The sequence below is a fragment of the Siphateles boraxobius genome, unplaced genomic scaffold (genome assembly GCF_051911475.1).
Source record: "Siphateles boraxobius isolate OS27281-9 unplaced genomic scaffold, OSU_SipBor_1 66, whole genome shotgun sequence".
In the NCBI taxonomy this organism is placed as follows: domain Eukaryota; kingdom Metazoa; phylum Chordata; class Actinopteri; order Cypriniformes; family Leuciscidae; genus Siphateles; species Siphateles boraxobius.
Window position 1 is genome coordinate 23,485,819 of NW_027509193.1, and position 23,333 is coordinate 23,509,151.

Genomic DNA, 23,333 nt, shown 5'->3' on the forward strand with positions numbered 1-23,333 from the left:
ATATCGATGGTCTTGCATTTCTGTAGATCAAAATGCACTGCAACACATCTTCTGTCCGGACTGAGACTGATGAAGCTGGTTCATACCCTGAAAAGACTTTTCACAAAGGAGTGAAATGTGGATGGAGTCGCTTTCAAAAGCCAGCCCTGGCAATCTTCATTGGTAGTCTTCTCTTTGGCACAGGCACTGCACTGTCCTTGTTGTACTTCACACAGGTGGGCAATGTGCCCTATTTAGTAGGACCTATATTCTTGTCTGTGGGGCTGATGTTTTTGGTCACTGGACTTGTCTGGGTGCCGGTCATTAAGCAGAAGATGATCCACAAAGCCATGACCCAAATGAGCCATGGCAGACCTCTGCTACTTGAGCAAGGAATTCAATCACAGTCCTGTGCCACGATTTCATAGAAACTCTGAACTGTGGCTGTTGTTAGGAAAGAATGATTGTTTTATTTATGGCATGGCACGTGAATCATGTATTTTTTCTTTATCCTGTGAAATGAGAAATGTATTTTTGTGTGTGTGTGCAATCTATAGATGTGTCTCCTGTAGTGCTTTTTTAGTTTTATTGTTGTGTTCCTAGCAAATCCCTACAACTGGATTAAAATGGCTTCAAATGCTCACCGCTGAGGTCATCAGAGGTCAGAATTAATTCAGCTCTCAGGGCCTCACGAATATTGAAAAAGCACAAATATGTAGGTCAGCTCCAGGAAAAACTTTTAGATTAAAAACATGAAGTACTGTTTTTGTCTACCATTAATTCATTTATTGATTGATTATGATTTAATGTATTCAATTATTGAACTGGTAATAATGTATATAATTATTGTTATAATGTTAAGCACATGCTGGTTGTCACCATGTTCATAGTGAATATTTGTGTATGACTTCTATTTCTCCAGGTTACCTTCTCACTTTATTTTAGGAAATAGAACTAATAATCACGTATGATTCATAAACGGATATTTTTTGGGGTGTTTTCAATTTATCCGATTAATCTGTTCACAAAAGGATTCGTTCATGAACACGACTGAATCGGTTTGAGCGATCAACAATTCACAGAAAACCATTTGTAAGAGCAACTGATGATATTCCAAATAGCAGACATTTTTATAAATAAAGAGCATTGCAAATATGTTCACGACATGATTGTGAGACAGCTTTGTCAACATATGAAAAGTTTTTTTAATGCGTAACTTTTTTTTATTGTAACAAGTTTTCCAGCAGAGAGATGTAAATTAATTTTAGCATTGTTTAATTTAATGCAAATATTGTATATATATATAGTTTCTAGATCGCTGTTTAGAAGAGCTGAATCGTGCTAATAACTGAACTGACACATGAAATTACAATTATTGGGAAAAAAATGTAATGCAATAAATACCAAATAAATATAAATATGAGTTTATATGCCATGTCGTGATTTAAAGGGATAGTTCACTCAAACATTTTTGTCATCTTTTAATCACCCCCATTTTGTTCCAAACATGTATACATTTCTTTCTTCTGCTGAACACAAGAAGAAGATATTTTTAAAGAATGTTGGTAATCAAAGAGGTTAGGGCCCATTGACGTACATAGTTTTTTATTTTTTTGGAAGTCAATGGGTGCCGTCAACTGTCTGGTTACAAATATTCTTTAAAATATATTATTTTGTGTTCAACTGAAGAAAGAAACTCATACTGGTTTGGAACAATTTAAGGGTGAGTAAATGACAGAATTTTCATGTTTGGGTGAACTATCCCTTTAAGGTATCGCGTGATGACGTATATTATGCAATGGCGTAAACGAATCGCGGGGAAAAATCGATACAATGAAACTTCTCATCGCTGCAGTCAATTATAAATATTTTAAAGGATTCGCGCAGTATTTTAAGCTCCGTCTAGTGCCCGACGAAGATAAAGTCGGATCGTTTGAAACCATAGACGTTATAGAAACGTAACCAAACAACCAACCGTTGTCTTGCAAAATGATGGCATCATTACAAATCGGCCAATCAGAAGAAGGCATGAAACAAACCACGAGCTGCGAGTTTTTACACAACAGAAGGGAGAATCCTATTGTCACGACTGTAACGTCCCTGTACATATTTTTCATTTTTTTTTGTTCTCAAGAATCTTAAACATATTTTTAGCTCAATATCGTTTCTCACCGGAAATAGATATTTGGAAGAAAGCAACTTTGAGCCTTAACGTTACCCGAAGGTAAGTTGCTAGCTTGCGTGATGGTTCTTTATAATGGTAGCAAAGTAAACGTTAATAGTTTCATCAGTTCGGATCAGTTTTGAGATGTTAACGTTAGTTATTTAAGACGTACGTACGTATACTCTTGATAATATCGTTATTTTATTATACAACCATTTAATCCAGTTTACATGTCAACTTCTTCATCCGTTGTCGAAGTAAGTTAGCTTCTATCAACGCATTAACGTTAATCCGCCGCAGTTAATAAAACTTTGAGTGGCTGGTTTGCTGTTAGCCAGCGTTAGCAAATAAGACTGCTGACTTTACATGTTGAGAGGAAGTTAATGTCTTCTACGTCTACTATGAATGTTAAGTCTAGCTAAACATATTGATAATTTTATAGTAAACATAACTGCATATCACTATATTGCACCGTCTTTTTAGTAGGGATTCTGGGTAATTATTTTTGGTCGTTAGCTTAGCCTGGGTTGTCCTTAAAAGAACCCCCCCCCCCCCCCCCATCCTTAATAAGTCTTCAGGTAGTCTAGTCACACGGTCCTACATACTGGGATCTGAGGGGAATTATCTCTAGTTTTTCAAAATCATCACAAGTCACGCCCTTCCTCTTCTGTTTTTTCTCATTATTACAATAAACTGACTCATACAAGAGGAAACTATTTCAGTGGCAAAACAGCTGTCTAGTCTCTTCTCTGTGCGTGGTTTATGTACATAGATTGTGCTCATGTCGTATTGCTATTGTTGTCATTTATCATTTTTGCATTGCATTTTCAACTTGATACATTTGTAACTATATATATATATATATATATATATATATATATATGGTTATTATTTTGCCAGTAAACCTGACTGAACAGCAATGAGTGAGTCTGAGCCAGCAACATTTGCATCTGTTGAACAAGAAAGGGACTACTGGAAGGAGCAGGCTGCCAAATACCAGCAGAGGTACATCAGTGTTGTTTTTTTATTCAAACTGAAATTTGATCTACAACGGATATAAAGTAACTTTAGGAAAAGCAAGGCAGTTTTGCTGTGCATGTGTTTGCTGTGAAACATATTGAATAGAAACAAGATTTTGCTATACAACCCACACTCATGTTATTGAATGACTGCGTGTTCAGGGCTGAGGAGACACAGGAGGAGCTGCAGGAGTTTCAGCAGATGAGTCGAGACTATGAGGTGGAGCTGGAGACAGAGCTGAAGCAGTGTGATGTCCGTAACCGCGAACTCCTTACAGCCAACAACAGACTACGCATGGAATTAGAGAACTACAAGGTACCGAGGAGCATCATAGACACATGGTTAATACATTGCTCTTTTAGAAGATTTATGGTAAACGACAATCTCTTTAAAAATCTGCATTGACTGATTTAAAAGATTATGGGTCCATGGTACATTGAAAATATTCCCAAGTCACACCTTAACAGTCTGCAAACCTGATATAGCTGTTATTGTTGCAAAAGGTGGCTCAGTGAAATATTTTTATGTGGAAAATTGTTACTTATTCTTGTTTTGGTTCAAATTGATCTATTACCCCAAACATTTATGTAAACAACAGTAATAAGCTGTAAACTGAATTGCTTTTTTCTTTCCCTTTTGGAGGGGCTGTGTCACCGATGTCTCATAAAGCACGTTAATTGTGTTTTATCTGTAATGTTTGAATACTAACTTTACTATCTATAACTGACTTTCTTTCATAAGCATATAACCACAGATAAAAGCCATTTAAATCTTCTGTGACAGAGCGTGTACATCCAGAATGTCTTTCTGTTTTTCCCCCCAGTATTTTAGTGAATTAACAATTGCACATTCACAGACAAACAACAGAGATCCGATTCAGGATGAGGAAAGCAGCTGATGCTTATTTCTGCATCAGTGTCTGGAGGGCATGGAGGCTCAGTCATGATTTTACTCTCTGTTTATTGCAGAAACATGGTTGTAAAACCATATTGTTGATTGAGTTTCAGTCAAATTACATCACATGCCATTTAATTCCTCTGAAGTAATTTCCTATCTGAAGGATCATGTGACACTAGCTATGTTTCCATGCAAAGTTGTGAATTTAACTTATGCGTATGATTGGAATATTGCATGAAACATTTGCGAATAAAGCATCCATCCAGTGAGTCAAATAAAACAAAATCTTCATTCCTGATAAACTGGCGATAAATATATCTAACGAAGTTGATACAGTAGAAGAAGCCACTGTATATACTATAGGTCTATAATATATTCTATATCTCGGTATAACAATATAACGCAATAAACATGATTATGTTATCTTGCTTTTGGATGCTGTTAGGGAACGTAGTTGACGTTTCTGGCAGGTAAATTATTACGAACCACTTTGACGACAGATTTTGTTCAGGCATTTCAGAATGACCAAAACAGCATTTCAAATGCTGTGCAACGAGATCGGTCCGCTGGTTGGTCCAGTTATGCCTTCCCATCGCGCAGTCTCGTGACTTTAATGCGCATCGAGGAATTTATTCAGTAAATGGGTTTCCATTGTAGTTTATGCACGTTTTCTTATAAGTTAAAAAAATTCATCCGTCTCTGTTGAGTGCATCATTTTTTAATGTGCATTTTTAGAATTTATGTGCATCTTGATGCTTCCATCCAGCATTTTGTTTTGTAATGCTATATCATAAAATGAGCATACAAATAGGTAGATGGAAACATAGCTATTGACTGGATTAATGATAGTGAGAATTCAACTATGACATCACTGGAATAAATTCCATTTAAAAATATATTCAAATAGTAACATTGTTTTAAATTGTAATAATTCACAATATTATTGGTTTTTTTTTCTCCTGCATTTTTTGTCAAATAAATGCAGCTTTGGTGAGCATGAGAGACTTAAAGTCTTTTGTTGACACTACAATTCATTTTTCTTTTTTATCAAATGTTTTATCTCCTCTTGTTTGCTCTTGTTTTCTAACAGGAGAAGTATGAAACGCAACATTCGGAGGCAGTCAGGCAGATCTCGTCTCTAGAAGGAGACCTGGCAGAAACCACAGCCATCAAGGACCAACTGCACAAGTATATCCGGGAGTTAGAGCAGGCTAATGATGACCTTGAAAGAGCTAAGAGGTGTATTCAGTGCTTTTGCCAGTAAAAAAGAAAAAGAATCGGTTATACATTCAAGATATTCATGATTTTAACAATTCATTCCTAAAATCTTGCTCTTACAGGGCTACTATAATGTCACTTGAGGACTTTGAGCAGAGAATGAATCATGTTATTGAAAGAAATGCCTTCCTTGAGAGTGAGCTTGACGAAAAAGAGAATCTTCTAGAATCAGTACAGAGATTAAAAGACGAAGCCAGAGGTAAACCCAATGGAAACCTGTTTGTATATACACAATTCACTCTTAACTGATGAACTTCTATTAACTGATGAACTTCTTTGATAATCAGTAGTATAATAATCAGTAGTATAATCACCTGATTTGTCAGTCTCAGATGTTTTAAGAGATTCGGTGTATGTGAGCTGGTTGTGTTTGCTGTCTTTCTCCTCGGGCAGATTTAAGACAGGAGCTGGCTGTTCAGGAGAAACAGGAGCGCAAGTCATCGATCAGCCTCTCTAAAGATGCAGAGAAGCCAGAGGCCAAACCCGCAAGATCTGCCCTCCCATCTCTCCTCGCCACACCTTCCAGACCTCCAGGCTCAGGGAGTGCATTCAACACACCCTCAGCTTCCTACAGCAGAAGTGAGCTCAAACACAGCACTGCCACTCATTTCTAACATTTAAGTTAAAATGTAAAAGTTAAAATTGTTCTGTCATGTCCAGTTGAAGGTCTGACTGGAACTCCCCTTACCACATCTGCACGGATATCTGCCCTCAACATTGTTGGAGAGTTGTTGAGGAAAGTCGGGGTGAGTCCAGCTGTAACTGTGAACATTATATCACCAAATAATACACACTCTTTCAAGTGAGATGGGTCTGTAGTTTTGATAAGCATGGTTTGTTTCCATTTCAGAACCTCGAATCAAAGCTGGCGTCATGCAGAGAGTTACACATCCTTGAGAAAACACCCAGCCGTGCAGCAATTGGCCAGAGTACACCAAGCATTTCACGGGAAACCTCAGAAATCCCATCCAATGCAAATGGCCTGTATGATAAGTCTCATAGTTTCACTATTAATTTCAGAACATCTCAATAATCGACCAGAATGATGAACCATATTGAACCATAACTGGCTTGTTTGCAATCATTTTCCTTATTTCTGTGTTATGTGTTGCAGGATGGTGAAACGGTTGGACTTTGGTACAGGATCCAAGATAATGCTCTGAATAAAGTGCATAAGCTTGTCTTTCGTTCCCACATCACTGAGAAAACCAGTATTCCCAATACATTACTATGGAAAAGCTTTATTTTCAGAAGCTAAAGCATATCTTATGCCTCAAGTCTTCCACTATCTGAGAAGGGTTCTGCTTGTACACTCATATCAACCCTGCTGTTGTGTCTACAATAACTGTTCACCAGCTCTCTGGCCTGTGGGCTGAAACTGTTACCTGTTGTTTTTGCTATTGTGTTGGAGATTTACATTGTGTTTTGCAGATGTACTAACTCTTTATTTCACGTTTGTTTGTTTTTTTATTTTTGTTTGTGCTGTTTTTAGGTATCTAATGATTATAGCAGTTTTGAAATGCTCAATCTGCACTGTAATCTTGATTTGCTCTCTTTGGGACCATAAATTGGGAGAAGTGTCTGAAAGCGAGTCCATAGATTCACCTCTGCAACCCCATTATATTTGGCACTAAACTACTGATCAATGTCCAGTGAGACATCTACTGCACGTACTTATTGTTGGTCGCTGGACTGGAGAAATGTTGACAGCTGGTTTATTTTTTTTAATGCAGAAATACCTGGTTTTATTTTTTTAGAAACTAGCATTTTGATGAAATATGAGTTTGTTACTAATGGAATGTTGTGTCTTTAGTGTTTAGAGATGCAAATGATATTACAAGGTGGGGGAGATGTTGTGAGCTGAAGCGGCTGTGAGCTATTTTTGCCTCATAAGGGCTGATGTAAGTAACCAACATTAGCTTGGGACATTAGTGTTTATGCATGATAAAAACCCTTTTCTTTTTAGTAATAGCTATTGAAACCCTCGTTTAAAATGTTAGTGCCATCTTTGAATTCAAAGAATTATTTTTCTCTAAAGTACTTGAGAGTAGTTGCTTATGATATCATGCACTGAACGTGAATTTTAATGTGCCTTAATTTTGTGGCCATAATAAGCTTTGGCTCAAAGTTAACTTGTGTATTGGGGAACTTACTAGCCCGAAAGGGACTTGCAGCTTCTCACGTTATTCTTCCCAATGTATTCATTCTCTGATATTTCAGGGATTCCGGGATGAGGAGAAATTGAATTCTGAGAGGAGTTTAATCCCTTAGTTTTCACATTTCTCTCATTTTTGAGTTGTAGATTTAGTTGAGTAACAAGCAATTTGAATACTTCAGTGAAGGGTACAGATATTTTTATGTTAAAAATAGAAATGTAAGGAAGAACTGATACATTATACATATATCCACTTTACCTAGAGGTACTAATGAACAATTATAGAAATAGAGAATGATGGTTGATGGGAAGATTTAGCACACTTGATTGCACCATCTCAGGGCCTCATGTAAGCAATAACCTCAGTAAAGCTATCATTACTGTCCACATTCTGTATTTGTCTCTATATGCACAAGGCATGCACAATTGTATAATTGTCAACATGACTTTTCTTTGCTATTAATGAACCTAAACATCTGCAACATCCATGCATTGCTCAGCAAGGGCAATGCTTGTCTGTAAAACCATTTTGTTGGTTAATCCATAACCTACAAATAAATGTCTAGTTAACAGGGCTGATTATTTGACTCCTTCTTTTCAGAAATGTTATTGTTAAAGAATGGACAGAGCTCTTGGTTATGGTATTTCCCCCCAATTTGATGCAGATTTAATTCTGTATAATATGCAAGGCACAGATAGCAGTATATTTAGATGCAGAAAAAAACTGTTTTGGTCAACAAAAGTTCCTTGTACACAATAAATTAAGAGAATTAAATATAATGTTTTTAAAGCATCCCTCAAAGGACAAGTTTGATGATTTTCATCCAGATTTGCACTGTTAAAATGTTGGTAGTAAATAAACAATGTATAATCTTTCTCTGTTAGTTGCACCCAGATACCCCCAATTAGTTGTCAGCAGCAGCACTGCAGAAGTTCGCATGTTGCACAGATTTTAATCTTTTTAGAATTTTTTCTACTGCAAAGAGAGCCAAGTTTATTAAGAGCCCATCTTGCCTAATCCCTTTAATGCTTAAAACATAAAATTTGACCATGGTGCAGTGTGGTATCACTTTTTGGATCACTTTGTGGCATTTGGATATATACTATGATACCTAAGTGTTAATGAAACATGGTATCACTATCGTACATGTAAAAAAAAAATCATGGAGGTATGGTACCATGAATTTTGTTAGTGATAGAAATCTGGTTGCTTGTAAAATCCTGGTTTCACACAACCCATTAGTGTTAGTCAGTTTGAATGCGTGAGTAACATAAGTAACAAATATCATTTGTAGGAGATAGACAAGATTAAATCAGTTTAAATTATCATTCAAAAATTACACACAAAAAAAAAGGTAGTGAGAGGCTTTGGGAATGATTTCTTTAGTTGTCATCCTGGGTGCCGTTGATTGGCTCCATTTGAGGTTCCTCAGGTTGACCCACAGGAGTAGCAGAAGGACCCCCGTATTCTGGGACCTCAGAAGTTTCCATCATGCTCCTGCGTGGTTTTCTGAAGCTCCCGCCTCCACTACGCCTTAATGGACTGCTGAAAGATGAGTCACTGCCACGCCTGAGGAACATACGAGGAGATAAGAAACTACACGTCCAAACATACCTCCTTCAAACGTGCAACCCTATGTCTCTGAATGTGTATTACTGCAGAACACAAAACAGAGGATGTCAAAGAATGGGATTCTGACTTCACATACATTACAGAAAGGGGTCACTGCAGAACAACCTGAGTTTGCTCCTGAGTGAAGACACTTCTCTGCTCATGGCATTATTGGTCTCGATGGCCTCATTCAGCTCTTTCTGAAGTTTACGGCGAGCAGCAGTGGCACGCTGTGACTCCTCGTCACTCTCCTCCATCTGTATCTTCAGCTGCCTTGCTCGCAGATTTGCTTTTTCAGCCTACAATGTGGATGACGTCAGTCAGAGTTTTCAGTGTCATGAAGACAGAACCTCAAATGATTTACATGAATCCTTCATACCTGGTCCTTATACTGCTCTATTTGTTTTCGTTCATCCTCTATCTGATTCATCAGTTCCTTTAGTTTCTTGTCCTTCTGCCGCATGGCCTTGGCAATCGCCTGTCTCTCCCTGGTGAAAGAAACTAGTTGAAATTCCACCTGTCTTTACTACCAAATCTATGTTAACACTGATGATCTCACCTGCTCTCATGGTCCAGTTGGTCCTCCATTTGTTGTAACTTGGTGTCTAGGACAGCTACAGAGGCCCGTTGCTTGGACTTGACCTGTCCCTCCATCTCCAGCAGCTTGGCCCTCAGCTCTTTGTTCTGCCTCTCCATCTGGTGCCAGCCACTCTCGTTCCTCTGAGCATTGGAGCGTTCAATTTGCAGCTCATTGGTCAGTTGATCCACCTAGTTATAGATAAAATGATCTGTGGTCTGGTATCACCTTGAAAGAACACCGTCACTACAGCATCAAAGTGGATGAATACCCCAATTACCTCCTGCACACTTCTCCGCATTCTCTCACTGAGCGTCTCCGTGTTTGCCTGTTCCTCATCAAGCTCCTCTTCCAACTGTTGGATCTTGGCTTCCAGGCGTCGTCTCTCATCAGACATGCCGGATCTAACAGTGGACAATCATTGCATTTGGTGTTATTCCAGTTTAAGCGTCATTTTTCCATTTTGCATATACTAATTCCAACTTACTTTCCAAACGAGCCGCTTGCTATTTCCCCTGCTATCTCATCTCTCTCTCGTTCAACTTGTTTGCGAGCTCTCTCTGCTGTAGCCAGTTCCTACAAAGGCATTGACATTACAGTTGTATGACAAGATATTTAAACTCATTTCCATCAACCACTTGATATCAAGTATACCTCATGTAAGTGTAAGATTTCTGCCTCCATGGCTCTGGCCTTTCTCTCATATTCTCTTGCATCAGAAAGAATCTCCTTGTGGGACGCTCGCGCATCTTCCAGCTCCCTCTGGAAATCTTTCATCTGCGTCTGTCATGGGGAAGACAACTAACATAGATGAATGTTGACAAAGGCTTGGGAAACTAAAATAATTTGAAGGTTTGACCTTCTGACCTGAGTCTTGCGGAGTTGTTTAATGGCCTCGTCCCTCGCCCTGTTGATTGCGTCAACTTGGTCTTCAAGGTCCTGCAAATCCCCCTCAAGTTTCTTCTTGGCAGCTGCCAGTGAAGTTCTCATCTTCTGTTCATCTTCTAGCTCAGTCTCAAGCTCGCGTACCTGCGTGCCAAGTGGGTAAATATAAGAGAATAATTGCTATTGCTGATTGGGGGAGGGGGATGAGTCTACAACAAGTACCATGCAGTTCAGATTCAGGAAAATCTACAAAGCATCATTGAGCAACAAAAATCTAAACAAAGAAATATATCTTCACCTGCTTGAGGAGTTGTTTCCTCTTCTCTTCATTTTGCTCCTCCCTGCCCTGCAGGTCTCTTTGAAATTGGACTTTGAAGGCCTGCATATTGACTTCCAGATGGAGTTTAGCATCCTCAGCAGTCTGTAATTCATCCTCAAGTTCCTCCATCTGAATTGACATCTCTTCCACTTGAGCCTCCAATCCACGTTTGGCCTTCTCCAGCTCATGGACCTTTCATTGTATTTTTATATGCAACCTTTAGTAATCTAATTTCAGATAACAGCATCTCTAAGTTGACTAAGAACCACTGTCCAACTTTAATGTTACTATAAATCACAACTCACATTTTTGCCCACATCATCCTTTGAACTGATCAGATCTTCCATCTCAGTCCGAAGTGCCTTATTAAGTTTCTCTAATTCTCTTAAGGAACTCTGGGATTCTTCCAGTGCTCGATTCAGGACCAAACATTTGGTCTCCTTCTCCCGTGCCTCTGCCTCTGCACAATCACGCTCTTGAGCATACTTGCTGGAGATGGTTTTCTCATCAGAAAGCATCTTAATGTGAAAAAAAACTGAGTTGAAGAAATTCTACTGTGGAATTTAGAATAAATTAGTTGAAACACAGAAGTGAAACCTGGTCAAATTTCCGTTGTTTCTTCTCTAGATTTGAAACCAGCTGTCTCTGGTTGTCCAGGTCCACAAGCACATCCTCCAACTCTTGCTGAAGATGATTCTTGTTCTTTTCCAGCTTGTCATAGGCTGCAGTTTTCTCTTCGAACTCTCCATTAGTGGCCTCCAGATCCCTCTGTATTCGTCTCTTGCTTTCTTCAAGCATTTGGAAATTGCTGGAGTATTCATCCAATTTCTTCTTTGCATCTGACAACTATAGTAGAAACAAACGTATTTCATTTTGGCACAACTGATTGCCATATGCAGAGATGCTTTATGAAATTGTCTTGGTGTTCTTTGCAATTATGCAAGACTGACCTGCGTGTTAACGCTGGAGACCTGTCTCTCCACGTTCCTTCTGGCTTCTGCCTCTTCCTCCATTTGTTCCAGTAGACTGTTTCGTTCATCCTCCATTTGACGCAGCCGAGTGGAAAAATTAAGTTTTTGACGGGTCTCCTCACCAAGTAACTCCTAAATAGGCAGACAGACTAAACATTAAGTGTCAAGTGCTTCTCAAAATGATTATTACAACTTGATGGCTGTCACAATTCTTTAAACCCCAATGATGATGACCCCACTGGGTGTGACCCCCTTCTCAAAATATGAAGGCAGCTATATATTTTGATGTAAAGAACCATTTAAGTCAACATTTTTTTTAAAATTAAATATGTGTAAAATATTATCTTGCTTTATTTGACTTTCTATTTTTTTGTATCGTATCTGACAGTAAAAAACAAATAAAAATTAGATTATACAACCTGTGTATCCTTGAGCTGTGTGTTGAGGCTGGCAACATCCTTACTCAGCTTGATGTTCTTGCTCTCTGCCTCATTGAGGATGCTATTCACATTGTTATACTCCATCTGAGAGATTTTACAAAAGACATCCATCAGGAAGTTCTGTACAGAAACCTTGCATTGTTTCTATAGTAATATTTTCAAATTGTTTATTCAGAGAATACGCCTGAATGTAAAACGCACAGTCAGTTTAGACACTGCATCTCCAAGCTCTTCCCTCTTCCTCTCGCTGTCATTGAAGCGAGTCTGAAGGTCAGCAAGCTGGGTCTCCACCTTCTTCTTCTTCTGTTCCACATCCTGCTTTGCATTGCTCAGCGAGCGAAGGTCTCCGTTCAGATCTACAACCTCCTTCTCTAGAGCCTGTTTCGCCTTCTCCAGACTGGCCTTGGCCTGTGTTTCAGGTTCAGTTTCGGAAATAGAAATGTATTTACCTTTAATCATTTTGCAGTCCCTTATATCCAAAGGATTTACAAATGAAGAAACCAATATGAGATAGAAAACTATATTAAAAGAAGCCAACAATGTTAAAAGTACCAAAACAGTTATTGCCTGTGTACTGCCATTTTCTTTTGTTATAGGTCAACGTTATGCGGTTTTCTTACCCGTTTGGATTGCTCTAGCTGTTGGCTAAGTTCATTAACAGCCTGAGCATGTTTTTGTTTCATTTCTTGCACTTGAGTCTCATGGCTTCGGCCTTCATCTTCTATCAACTTTTTCAGCATGGCCACCTCCTGCTCTCTTTTAGCTCTGTCCAAGAAAGATACTACGATCTAGTCTATCATATCTTGATTTGTAATTGGTAAAAAGGTAATAAATTACTATTTGAAAGTTACATATTTAAATAATCACCGTAGGTCTTGTTGCGCTGCTGTGGAGTCTAGTGTGTCCTCCAGTTCAGTCCTCAAGGCCGACAGCTCTTCTTCCAGGTCCTTTCGGGCCTTTTCTGACTTCCTACAAGCCTCCTGTTCAGCATCAAGTTCATCTTGAAGTTCTGAGACAAATCCTTCCATTTCCCGTATCTTTTTCAGAGCATTGCTCTTCTGAGCTGATTCTTCTTCCACGCTGGTCAATATACAGATGGTCTGGTTACAATTTACAATGAGCAGTAATACAATGTCTTTAAAAAGTCATTTATGATGTAAGTAACAATATACCATGCCTGAAGTTCCTGAATTTCCCCTTCACTTCTGGCTTGTTGAGTCTTGAACTCTGCTATCTGGATCTGCAGGTCCTTTAGTTGTTCCTGTACATCATTATACTCAGTCTCCAGTTTACGTTTGGCTTTCTCTACGTCCTGTCGACTCTTGTCTTCCTTCTTCATTCGAACTGTACAGACACACAGAATACTGTTTCACAGTGTTTACTTCATTATTTGATTTGACAGATTCAAAGTGACCATGAAAAACCTTCAAGATCTGAAATCATAGATTCGTGTTTAGCCTTCAGCTTAGCCAAATTGTTGGATTTTTCTTCCTCCTCCGCAAGGTTGGAGCAAAAGTCAGCTAACCGATCCTCCAACTGTTGCTTCTCCTAAATACACAGAAGCAGCAGCCATATTACTCAGATCTGATATTCATTTTCCACAAAATAAAGATAATGATCCAAATAAAACTATCATCTGGTCAAACCTTCTGCAACTTGCTGTTTTGATCCTCCACAATGAGGAGATCTTCCTCAAGTTTCTTAACCTTCACATCCGCAGCGCCACTTTCCAGGTGAAGCTTCTGTCTGGCATCTTCTTCTTTAGACAATCGGTTCTCTAAATCCTACACATAGCAATAGATGAGTACAGGTGTCTAATTTTCTTTACCCACATCTTATGAGAGAGAAAATGTAGATTTTTTTGTGACTATTTTAAATAAGATTATAACAATCTTATTTTTGTAACACATTATAGTCTCATTATTGTTATTCCAGTTGTTCATTAGTCTGTGATAAATGATCACTGCTCAACCTTGAGTTGCTGTTGCAAATTCGCCTTCTCTTGCTGAACGACTTGGCTTCGCTCTTCCTCCTCTTCAAGTCGAGCCTCCATCTCATGCAGCACGTCCTCCAGCTCTTGCTTCTTGGTCTCCAGCCGTATTCTCTCCTCTTCAGATTCTGCATACAGCTCTGCCTCCTCCTGGAGCTTGGTCTGTAGCTGGTTCCTCTCCTCAACCACCTATTAAAGATGTAATACACACTACAGTCATTCGTGTGTACTGATAGTGAATCAGTATGAAGGAATGTTGAAGACTCATATGAAGCATATGAGTTTGGATCACATATGCTTCCGCTCTTGTACCTGGTTGTGTTTCTGTGTGATCTCCTTTAGGTCATTTTCAGACTTCTGGGCAATTTCTTTGGCTTTCTGAAGCTCCTCATCCTTTTGATTCATCTCCTCATCTTGACGAGTCACCTGAAGCAGGGGTTTGACCTAAACAAAGCGTAAATTGATCACAAAATGACCACAATGATATTTAAATTTACATGGATATGTAGTGTTGTGTTTTGCACGCACTTTGGTGAAAAGTCTCCACCACTGCCAGTTCCTGAGTGTAAGATAAACAGCGCAGTTCCTCTGAATCACTTTCATGGCTGTTAGCTGCTTTTGTTTCCTGCTGAATGCCCTGTAAAATTTGCACTACTTTAGCCACAATGTAACTACAATTCAAGTAAATACAGTGCAACAAGATTCATAGGTACGTAGATGGTGTGCAATTATTTAGCAAGAACTCACTTTCTGCTAAGAAAGCCACGGGCCTGGGCCTGAAAGGCAATTATGATAATGGTCAGTTTCAGGTCACGTTCTTCCTCCAGCTGTGCCAACACTCCTGTACGGAAAAATATCTTGCTCAGACCAATCCGGTACAGGTTGGGGTCCAAGTCTAGATGTTTGATCTGATGATTAAAAAGTAGGAAAAGCTGTCATCAAGGTACGAGGTTGAAATAAAATTTCAGTACAGTATAAGAAGACATATTTTGCTCAACTCACCATAAGGGTACTGGCTTGTTTTCCATCCATGAACCCTTTAGGAATAGCGCCGGCAGCCAGGACCTCATAGCTAGAAAATGATCAATAATTTTAATCGGTATTCTGCTTCATTAGAAACATCCAAATGTACGAACTCTATATTTGAAATGATCAAGCATGTGTTTCAGAAATGACTCACCGCTGGCGGAACTCGTGAAAGACGATGCGATTGGGGAAGCCCTGGCGACAGATGCGGATCCCTTCCAGTACACCATTACAGCGCAGCTGCTCGAGAACCAGGTTGGCATCTATCTTGCCAGCCTTAAGACAAAAACAGTCAAAAACAGACTCTATTTTACTATTACTTTTACTGTATATATAAAATTCTCTTTCATTTTTACTTACTATACTTTTGAACTTTTAACTGGATTAAATATATTACTAATTTAATGCATACACTTGTCATAAAGATGATAATCTACGTTTGAATCCCATATTAAACACAAATCATTTAAAAGCTGCACTTGTGTACATTATTTAGTTGTACCAGAAAAATAAAGATTTGAATCCCTATATTATGATATTTGCTGTGGCATACCCTTTTTTCATGGTTGGGAATGATGCAGCGTACAAAGTTTGGTTGAGTGTTATGGAGAGTCGTCATGAGCTTGCCCAGAGACTCTTTATACAGCTGTCCTACGGTGCGGAACATGCCTTTCTTGGACTTGGAAGCAGTAGGACCTGCGCTATCAGACTTAGATATTTTAGCCATGGTTTCCAAACCAACCACACGGTCCACTATAAGGGAACAAAGGGATTTCTTTCAAAATGCATTTTAGACCATTTAAAATCATGTGAGAAAATTTAAAGCTTCCTTTATAGAGAATACATTATTCTCTTTCTGCTTAAACAGACAAACAGATGTGAATCTTGTTAGTAAGCCTATTTTTCCCAACAAAGACTCACCCTCTTTCCAGACGTCCTGCACAAAAGCACTGGAAGAGTTACTCAGTAGGGCTGTAACATTGTCATTGAGTGGGTCCATGTTTTTCGTCAACCAAGATGAGGCATTATAATCCACCTAATTCAAATGAAACATTACTATTAGATTAATCATAACTATATATATTTTTTCCATAATGGTCTCATGTTAAGCACTTCTGCTGATTTACAATTGCTCTGTTGTTGAAAACAGTTGAGCTGTGTCAATTTTGATGTATTTATTTGATTAATAAAAGCAACATTTTTGTTAAAAAAAATACCTTGCCAGCATAGTGTTGCACAGTAAAGAAAGTCTTCTCCTTTAGATTCTTGGGTTTGGATAATTTGCAGTGGCTTGAGTGGGTGTTTGTGAGTTTTTCGACAAAAGAAACATCGGTTGCCTTCGGAAACCAGCACTCCTCGTCTAGCAGAGCTAGGATACCTGGAGGATTGTTCTATAAGGGAGAACCAAAAGAAATGACACAACTGAGTAACTTTTACAGATGATCAAAGATTATTAGCTTACACTTAAAATCTATGAATGGTGGTGTTAATAAACTGACTGGTCTCTCAATGAGCTCAATGCAGGGCTGGAGGTCTAGGCCAAAGTCAATGAAATTCCACTCAATGCCTTCCTTCTTGTACTCCTCCTGCTCCAGGACGAACATTGTGTGATTGAAGAGCTGTTGCAGTTTCTCATTGGTGTAGTTGATGCACAGCTGCTCAAATGAGTTATCCTGTGAGAGAGGGGGGATAGGGAGGGAATGAAAGCCTAAAGTTTTGTAAGTTCATGTTTGGATTTTATAAGACTTTTATCATGTCAGACTCACCTCAAAAATCTCAAACCCAGCAATGTCTAAGATTCCCAGAAAAGAGGCTCCCTGGCGCTTTGTCTTATCTAGAGCCTTGTTGACACGTGCCAAGATCCAGCGAAAAAGACGATCATACATGGCCTTGGCCAAGGCTTCAACTGCAAAGTCAGCCTGATAAAATGGACATATTATTATATTATATAAATTCACATATATTACAGTATAGTATAGTAATATATAGTATATTACACATATTATTATATATTACAAAAATGTGTCATTCATCTTTTGTATTACCATTTCACAAATAATTGTCTTTTTGTTCACACTTTAGTGTAAATTTATTAACGATTAACTACATCTTTTGCCTTAATAAACTACTGCTTATTAATAGTTAGTGAGGTGGTTGTTAAGTTTAATGTATTGGGTAGGATTAAGGGATGAAGAATATGGTCATGCAGAATAAGGCATTTAATTGCTTTATAAGTACTTATAAACAGGCAATATCCTAGTAATATGCATGCTAATAATCAACTAGTTATTAGTGAGAATTGGACCATAAACTAAAGTGTTACTGTATTTTTGATTACTAGTATAATATTACATTATTATACTAGTATAATAATTACAACACAGTTTACCCAAACAGAACAAGTAAAATATCTAGTCACATGATCCTATAACAGTAATGTATTATAACTATGGTAATACTGGCATGTACTGGCAGTGTTGCTTAAGACAAATATTACTTTGTACAGAAAATGTACTCGCAATTGCTGTCCTGTGTCAAAACATGAGTGGAATTGTGTTTTAGACCAGACATGGAATGCCAATTGAGCGTGACCTGGATGCACAAGTGGTGAGATACTTTGATAATAATATGATCGTGCCAGTAGGAATAGGTTGACAGCTTTATGTCTGGTCTCTCTGTAACATCTCAGTGAGCTTTTATAACATTTTACGCATGCACAGTAAAATGATTCAAGCTTTTTCTGACATTTCAGCGTGGACAAGAATCTTTTGGAAAATGTTAGTGTGGGTGGAGAGTGTTTTGAAACGCCATTTTCAAATGTATCTGGGTTAATGTAGACATAGCCATAGTGTGGTAATGCACCTGTTCTTTGGTCTGTGCCTTCTGTACCAACTCGCGCCCTACTTTAATGCGAGGAGTGAGGATGGCTTTGGTGAAGTCAGTCACATTAATCCCCTGCAGATGGCACACTTTCTGTGCAGCTGATGGATACATTTAACACAACATATAAGCATTTTGTTTCAGCCTGGAAAAGGATAAGAGCAACATTACAGATTAATCCTGTGATTGTTTACCTGTGTTGTCTGGCATGCTGGCTTGCTCCTGGTTTTTCTCTGCTTTGAACTCAATGTTCCCTAGCTGCAGCACAGTAGAACATACTTTCAACATGCCTGAAAGAAACACAACACTTCATGTAATACAGCACGAAAAGATAGGAGGTAATGTTATAATCGGCAAAGTTTTGTTAATACCTATTCTTTCCTCCTCATTGAAGCCCAGGACCTCCATGGCCTCCAGAGTCTCAACCAACATCTCATCATCTTGCTGGTTTTGTACCTGCACATGCCCAGCCACCAGGAAACGGTAGTTACTAAAGTCTTCTAGCAAGAGCTCCTCTGTGGAAGAGAATGATCGCTAATAGTACAGTATATGATGCAGACAACACTCCAACTGTCACAAACAAATGTTCTGCTTTTTGCTGAAATCGGTATTCTTGAATGTAATTACACAAGATTTAATAGGCAGTTGTTAGAAATTTTTGGTCCTCACCTCGCATTTTTTCCACTGCTCCAGCCACCATGTAGTAGAAGATGTGGAAGGATCTTTCGATTTTGGACTGTCGGATAGACCGAGACTTTTCCAGGAGGTCTGGATTCATTAAGACATTAAGGTGAATATGAATCTGCTTAAATTTATGGTGTAAAATTGCATATTTTTAGAAATGTTTGATCTAATTGATTTTGATATCAAACTCTTCATAAAGTTAAAGATTAATTGGAATGGCTTATTAGGATACAGGTTTCAATGTTTGCTCCAACGATGTAGCCAGTGTTGTCAAAGTTGATTTTAATAAATTTTCCCTTTGAAGTTAAAAACAAAAGTTTTTTTACACTAATGTTGATTATAATGATAATCAAGAAACATTCAATTCCAAAACAATGAACTATTAACTCACAAATCTTGAGGAATTATCATTTTTGATGGTCTTTGCATTTCCAAATGCTTCCAGAATGGGATTGGCCTGCAGAAGCTGCTTCTCTAGCTCCCCCTGGACAAACAAAATGTCATTCATTGCCATTCAATGCTGTCAAACCAGGAACTACTAAGCATAACATATACCAAAAATCTATTCTATTGTTCTTTACATATTATGTAGTACAGTTGTAATTGAAATTATTTAACCCCATTGCAAATCAGGTTTATTGTCAAAATGTACAGACTTTCAGCTGTTTGCAATAAACAAATCAAACAACACAACAAATGTTTTGAGTGGGTCCCCCAAATTCAACTAAAAAAATTTAACTTTTAATGACTTCTGCAGTCTCAAAATGATTCAACCCCTTCATGGCAAGCATCTTTAGTACTTACTAGAACACCCTTTTGCTGTTATGACCTGCTGCAAACGAAAAGTATAACCAGACAACAGCTTCTGGCAGCTTGCTGCAACCGCCTTCTTCAAATCCCACTAGAGATTATCTATGGGATTCAAGTCAGGTAGTCAGGTGACTTTGATGGCCACTGTAGAATCTTCCAGGACTTCTTCTGCAACCAAGCCTTGGTGTAATTTGAGGTATGCTTGGAATAATTGTCCTGTTGGAAGCTCCAATGCTTCAGCTTCCTCACTGACGACATGACGTTTTCTCTTAGGATTTCCTGATACTTCAATGAATCCATCTTGCCTTCCACACGCTGCAGGTTTCCAGTGCCAGAGGATGCAAAGCAGCCCCAGAGCATCACGAGCCCCACCATGCTGAACTGTAGACAGTGTTCTTTTCAGCATATGCTTCTATCTTCTTCATCCAGACATACCGCTGATCCGTAGGGCCGAAAAGAACATTTAGTGCCTTTGCTATCTTTTTGTATCCTGTTCCTTGTTTGTGAAGGGTGATGATCTCTCCTCTTAACTTTTTGGACCATTCTTTTGACTTGCCATATTTCTAACATGCAGTCAAACGTGACACTCAACAAACAGTTCAGGTATTTCATGTGTTGAAGCCCTTGATTAGTTGCATCAGATGTGCTTGAGACAACACCTGTTTTGCAGATGTGTGCTGTTTTGAGGGAATCTATTCAGAGGGATTGAATAATTTTGAGACTGCAGAAGTCATTAAAAGTCTCATTTTCAGTTGAATTTGGGGAAACCACTTGACACATTTGTTGTGTTGAGCTCAACTTCAATTGCTTTTGTTTGCAACAATTGAACAATTGCTTGTTCATTGCAAACAGCTGAAAGTCTGTCAATAAACCTGATTTGCAATGGGGAGTAATTTCAATTGCAACTGTATATATTCTGTGCTGTACATGAAAGTAAAAGATTGGTATTGGACATATTTAATGCTTATTGATTGACGTGTAAAAAAAAGACTAGGATAAAGACACCGACATCCAAAATGTATATGACAAGAAGCTCAGATACTCACATATGCTAACTGGGGTCCTTTTTGTTGCTAAATGGAAGCAAATAATAAGTTATTAATAAGTCAAAATGGAAAGGTGCAGAGTATGACTACAGTTTGAAGGTCCTAGGAATTATTGTAGGAATTGTCTCGACAGAAATTCTATTAATTATTGTGTCTTTGATGTCCAGTGATTGTTTACTTGAGATCTGCATATCCTGTGTACTATTGCAAAAAGAGAATCCAACAGTTGTGTTTTATTTGATAAATGCACAGACACTAAAAATCAGAAAGCACATGTAGAAGCAAATCTATATAGACAATACTGTAAATGAAACCACCACCCATATTATATATATATATATGTATATATACTCACACACACACATACACACACACACACACTGTATAGTAGCATTAATGTACTGCACCATGAAACATTTAAACACCTTGTTTAGTGCTGAAGAGTTTTTATCCTATCACAAAGATGTGACTATTATTCTAACACTACACTGTTATCAAATTCTTAACATTAATGAAGATAAGCATTATAAAAGATATTGTATGAAGTATTAAATGTCAATGGGTTAAATGATCACAAAGTTTGAACTCACAGAGCCGGCGTCTCTCTTCCCCTTGTGTGACGATGCCACAATAGCGAGGTACTGGATTACTTTTTTGGTATTTTCCGTTTTGCCTGCACCTGACTCGCCACTATTAAACATACATAAAGAATGCTGTCATGCTTCACATAATCATTTGCATAATAATTGACATATCAGACTGGTTTGCAAATATAATGATATTGTGCATATAACTATATTATTTTAGGGCCCATGTGATATTTGAGCAGTCAAACTCAAGCTTGCAAATTCTTGCAAATCTATCTGCTGATCACATCTTTACTGAATGGTGCCTCACAGACACAATGGAAAGGCTGCCAGTGAAAATGAGTGGATGAGCCTAAATGCTTTACCACTAAAGAACTCATCTTATTAGGCCTCTAAATATCACAGTAATGGATAAAAATTGTAGCTCTCTATGGAGAAAATAACATGTTGGATATTTAGAACTCACGTGCAGAGAATAGACTGGTCCTCACGCTCTGTGGAGAAAAAAAAACAGAAACATTTGAACTCAGTACAAGGACAGGGCAAGAAATGCATGAATTGTCACAGTTAAGAACCTGAACGAGATTAACAAGGGGCCAGGCTGTCTAAACACAAACTCCACAATTGTTCAGTGAAGGCTCCCACCTCCAAAATCTTACATATTCTAAATTGAGTACAGGGTGAGATTAACTTCAGCTCTTCCTTCCAAAAATGGCTGTTAAAAAATTCAATGAGAAAGGGAAAGGCCCCATGTATGGCAATATTGATGGCTGTAATCCGCAGCCTGTGAGAAGCAGAGCCCGACACACGCTCTCCAATACACAGCTGCCTGAGCTGGACTGAATAACTATAAAACATGAATCACCTTCATTTTTCATTGCCGTGTGCAAATACACAACAAAGGCAAGAAAAACATGATTTTTGTATCTTGGATGAGAGACCAAAATGATTGTTGCTAGTATTAAGCCTGTTAATTTTACTAACTGTTTGTATTCAGTGAGTTCAGACTGGTGGTCACCTTGCAGCATGTTTCTATAGGCATTATCAGCGACGGAATAGATGTGGGGAGGAACCTCATGACGCTTCTTCCCCTTGTACATCTCAATGATCTTCTCAGAGTAGATGGGCAACATCTTATAGGGGTTCACCACCACACAGAAGAGGCCTGAGTACGTCTGAAGAGTTTACAACAGAAATATCAAATATAGGTTCAAGATATATGCCAGGAAGTTGCAATATTATTATACATTTTATATAAACTGGTACAAATGTGAATATGAAGCAGCACTACTGTTTTCAATGTGGATAATAATAAAAAATGTTTATTGAGCTCCATATCTGTTTATTGGAATGATTTCTAAAGGATCATGTGACACTGAAGACAGTTAACAATTTATTAAAATAAATAAAATCTGGAAATGTTGTATTAAAATATTTAATTATTGGACTGTTAAATGTATTAACATAAAAGAGAAACATTAAATTAGATTTGTCTAAAGCTCTTCACTAATGTTTTCTGCAGATGCCCCCGCTTGTACCCTATTTTGAAAACACTTGTGACAAAGATACGATTAAGAATAAAAACGTATGCGTTTTGTACCGACTGAATAAAGTGAAGTTTGAATGCACTTACATAAATGAGACCTGAGAAATACCTCTCCCTGAGGTTGTGCAGCACTGAGGCCTCATTCAAGCAGGTCAGTGCAGCCATGTCTTCAACCTTGTTGAACTTTGGTGGATTCATTTTCTGGATGTCATCTTTTTTGACGGTCACCTTCCGTCCATTGTCGAGCTCAACCACCACCTCATTCCCTGTCTCTTCTTTGATGCTGGCTGACTGAAAACCTTCCTTTTCTGACGGTATCCACACCATCTTTTTGGTCGACCAATCGGCCTGGGCCACCCCAGTGTTTTTGAATTCATTGTCAAGGAACAGGAACTTGCTGCTGTCTTCGTTGTCTGGTTGCATGGTCATCTTGAAGTATTTCTGTAAGTTATTCTGTGAAGTAATAA

The 23,333-nt window shown here is 38.3% G+C and overlaps 2 protein-coding genes across 3 annotated transcripts; one reads left to right on the plus strand and one right to left on the minus strand.

Moving 5' to 3' along the window:
- Positions 1-1,774: 1,774 nt before the first annotated feature.
- nde1 (nudE neurodevelopment protein 1) lies at positions 1,775-8,068 on the plus strand. 2 transcript variants are annotated; one of them, XM_077213112.1, is made up of 9 exons: positions 1,775-2,203; positions 3,044-3,148; positions 3,325-3,478; positions 5,151-5,299; positions 5,401-5,537; positions 5,732-5,917; positions 5,999-6,084; positions 6,189-6,322; positions 6,453-8,068. In XM_077213112.1, exons 2-9 carry the CDS (start codon positions 3,063-3,065, stop codon positions 6,499-6,501), a joined length of 981 nt encoding a protein of 326 aa, XP_077069227.1. In that variant the 5' UTR covers positions 1,775-2,203; positions 3,044-3,062; the 3' UTR covers positions 6,502-8,068. The 2 variants fall into 2 exon arrangements, with proteins under 2 accessions (XP_077069227.1, XP_077069229.1); XM_077213114.1 differs by lacking the exon at positions 1,775-2,203 and adding an exon at positions 2,281-2,315.
- A 61-nt stretch (positions 8,069-8,129) lies between these two features.
- Positions 8,130-23,295, minus strand: myh11b (myosin, heavy chain 11b, smooth muscle). Its single transcript, XM_077213108.1, has 41 exons — positions 22,954-23,295; positions 22,339-22,495; positions 21,787-21,814; positions 21,324-21,423; positions 20,734-20,760; positions 19,269-19,361; positions 19,110-19,173; positions 18,863-18,961; positions 18,565-18,708; positions 18,388-18,483; positions 18,176-18,294; positions 17,080-17,232; positions 16,813-16,986; positions 16,531-16,704; positions 16,235-16,349; positions 15,867-16,066; positions 15,468-15,589; positions 15,290-15,359; positions 15,035-15,195; positions 14,816-14,924; positions 14,600-14,731; positions 14,270-14,476; positions 13,944-14,081; positions 13,722-13,845; positions 13,470-13,641; positions 13,165-13,377; positions 12,918-13,062; positions 12,499-12,705; positions 12,277-12,381; positions 11,837-11,989; positions 11,484-11,732; positions 11,192-11,404; positions 10,866-11,078; positions 10,550-10,711; positions 10,337-10,465; positions 10,170-10,258; positions 9,963-10,086; positions 9,665-9,873; positions 9,485-9,593; positions 9,232-9,404; positions 8,130-9,063 (listed from the first exon to the last, which is right to left on the minus strand). Exons 1-41 carry the CDS (start codon positions 23,293-23,295, stop codon positions 8,877-8,879), a joined length of 6,000 nt encoding a protein of 1,999 aa, XP_077069223.1. The 3' UTR covers positions 8,130-8,876.
- Positions 23,296-23,333: the final 38 nt, after the last annotated feature.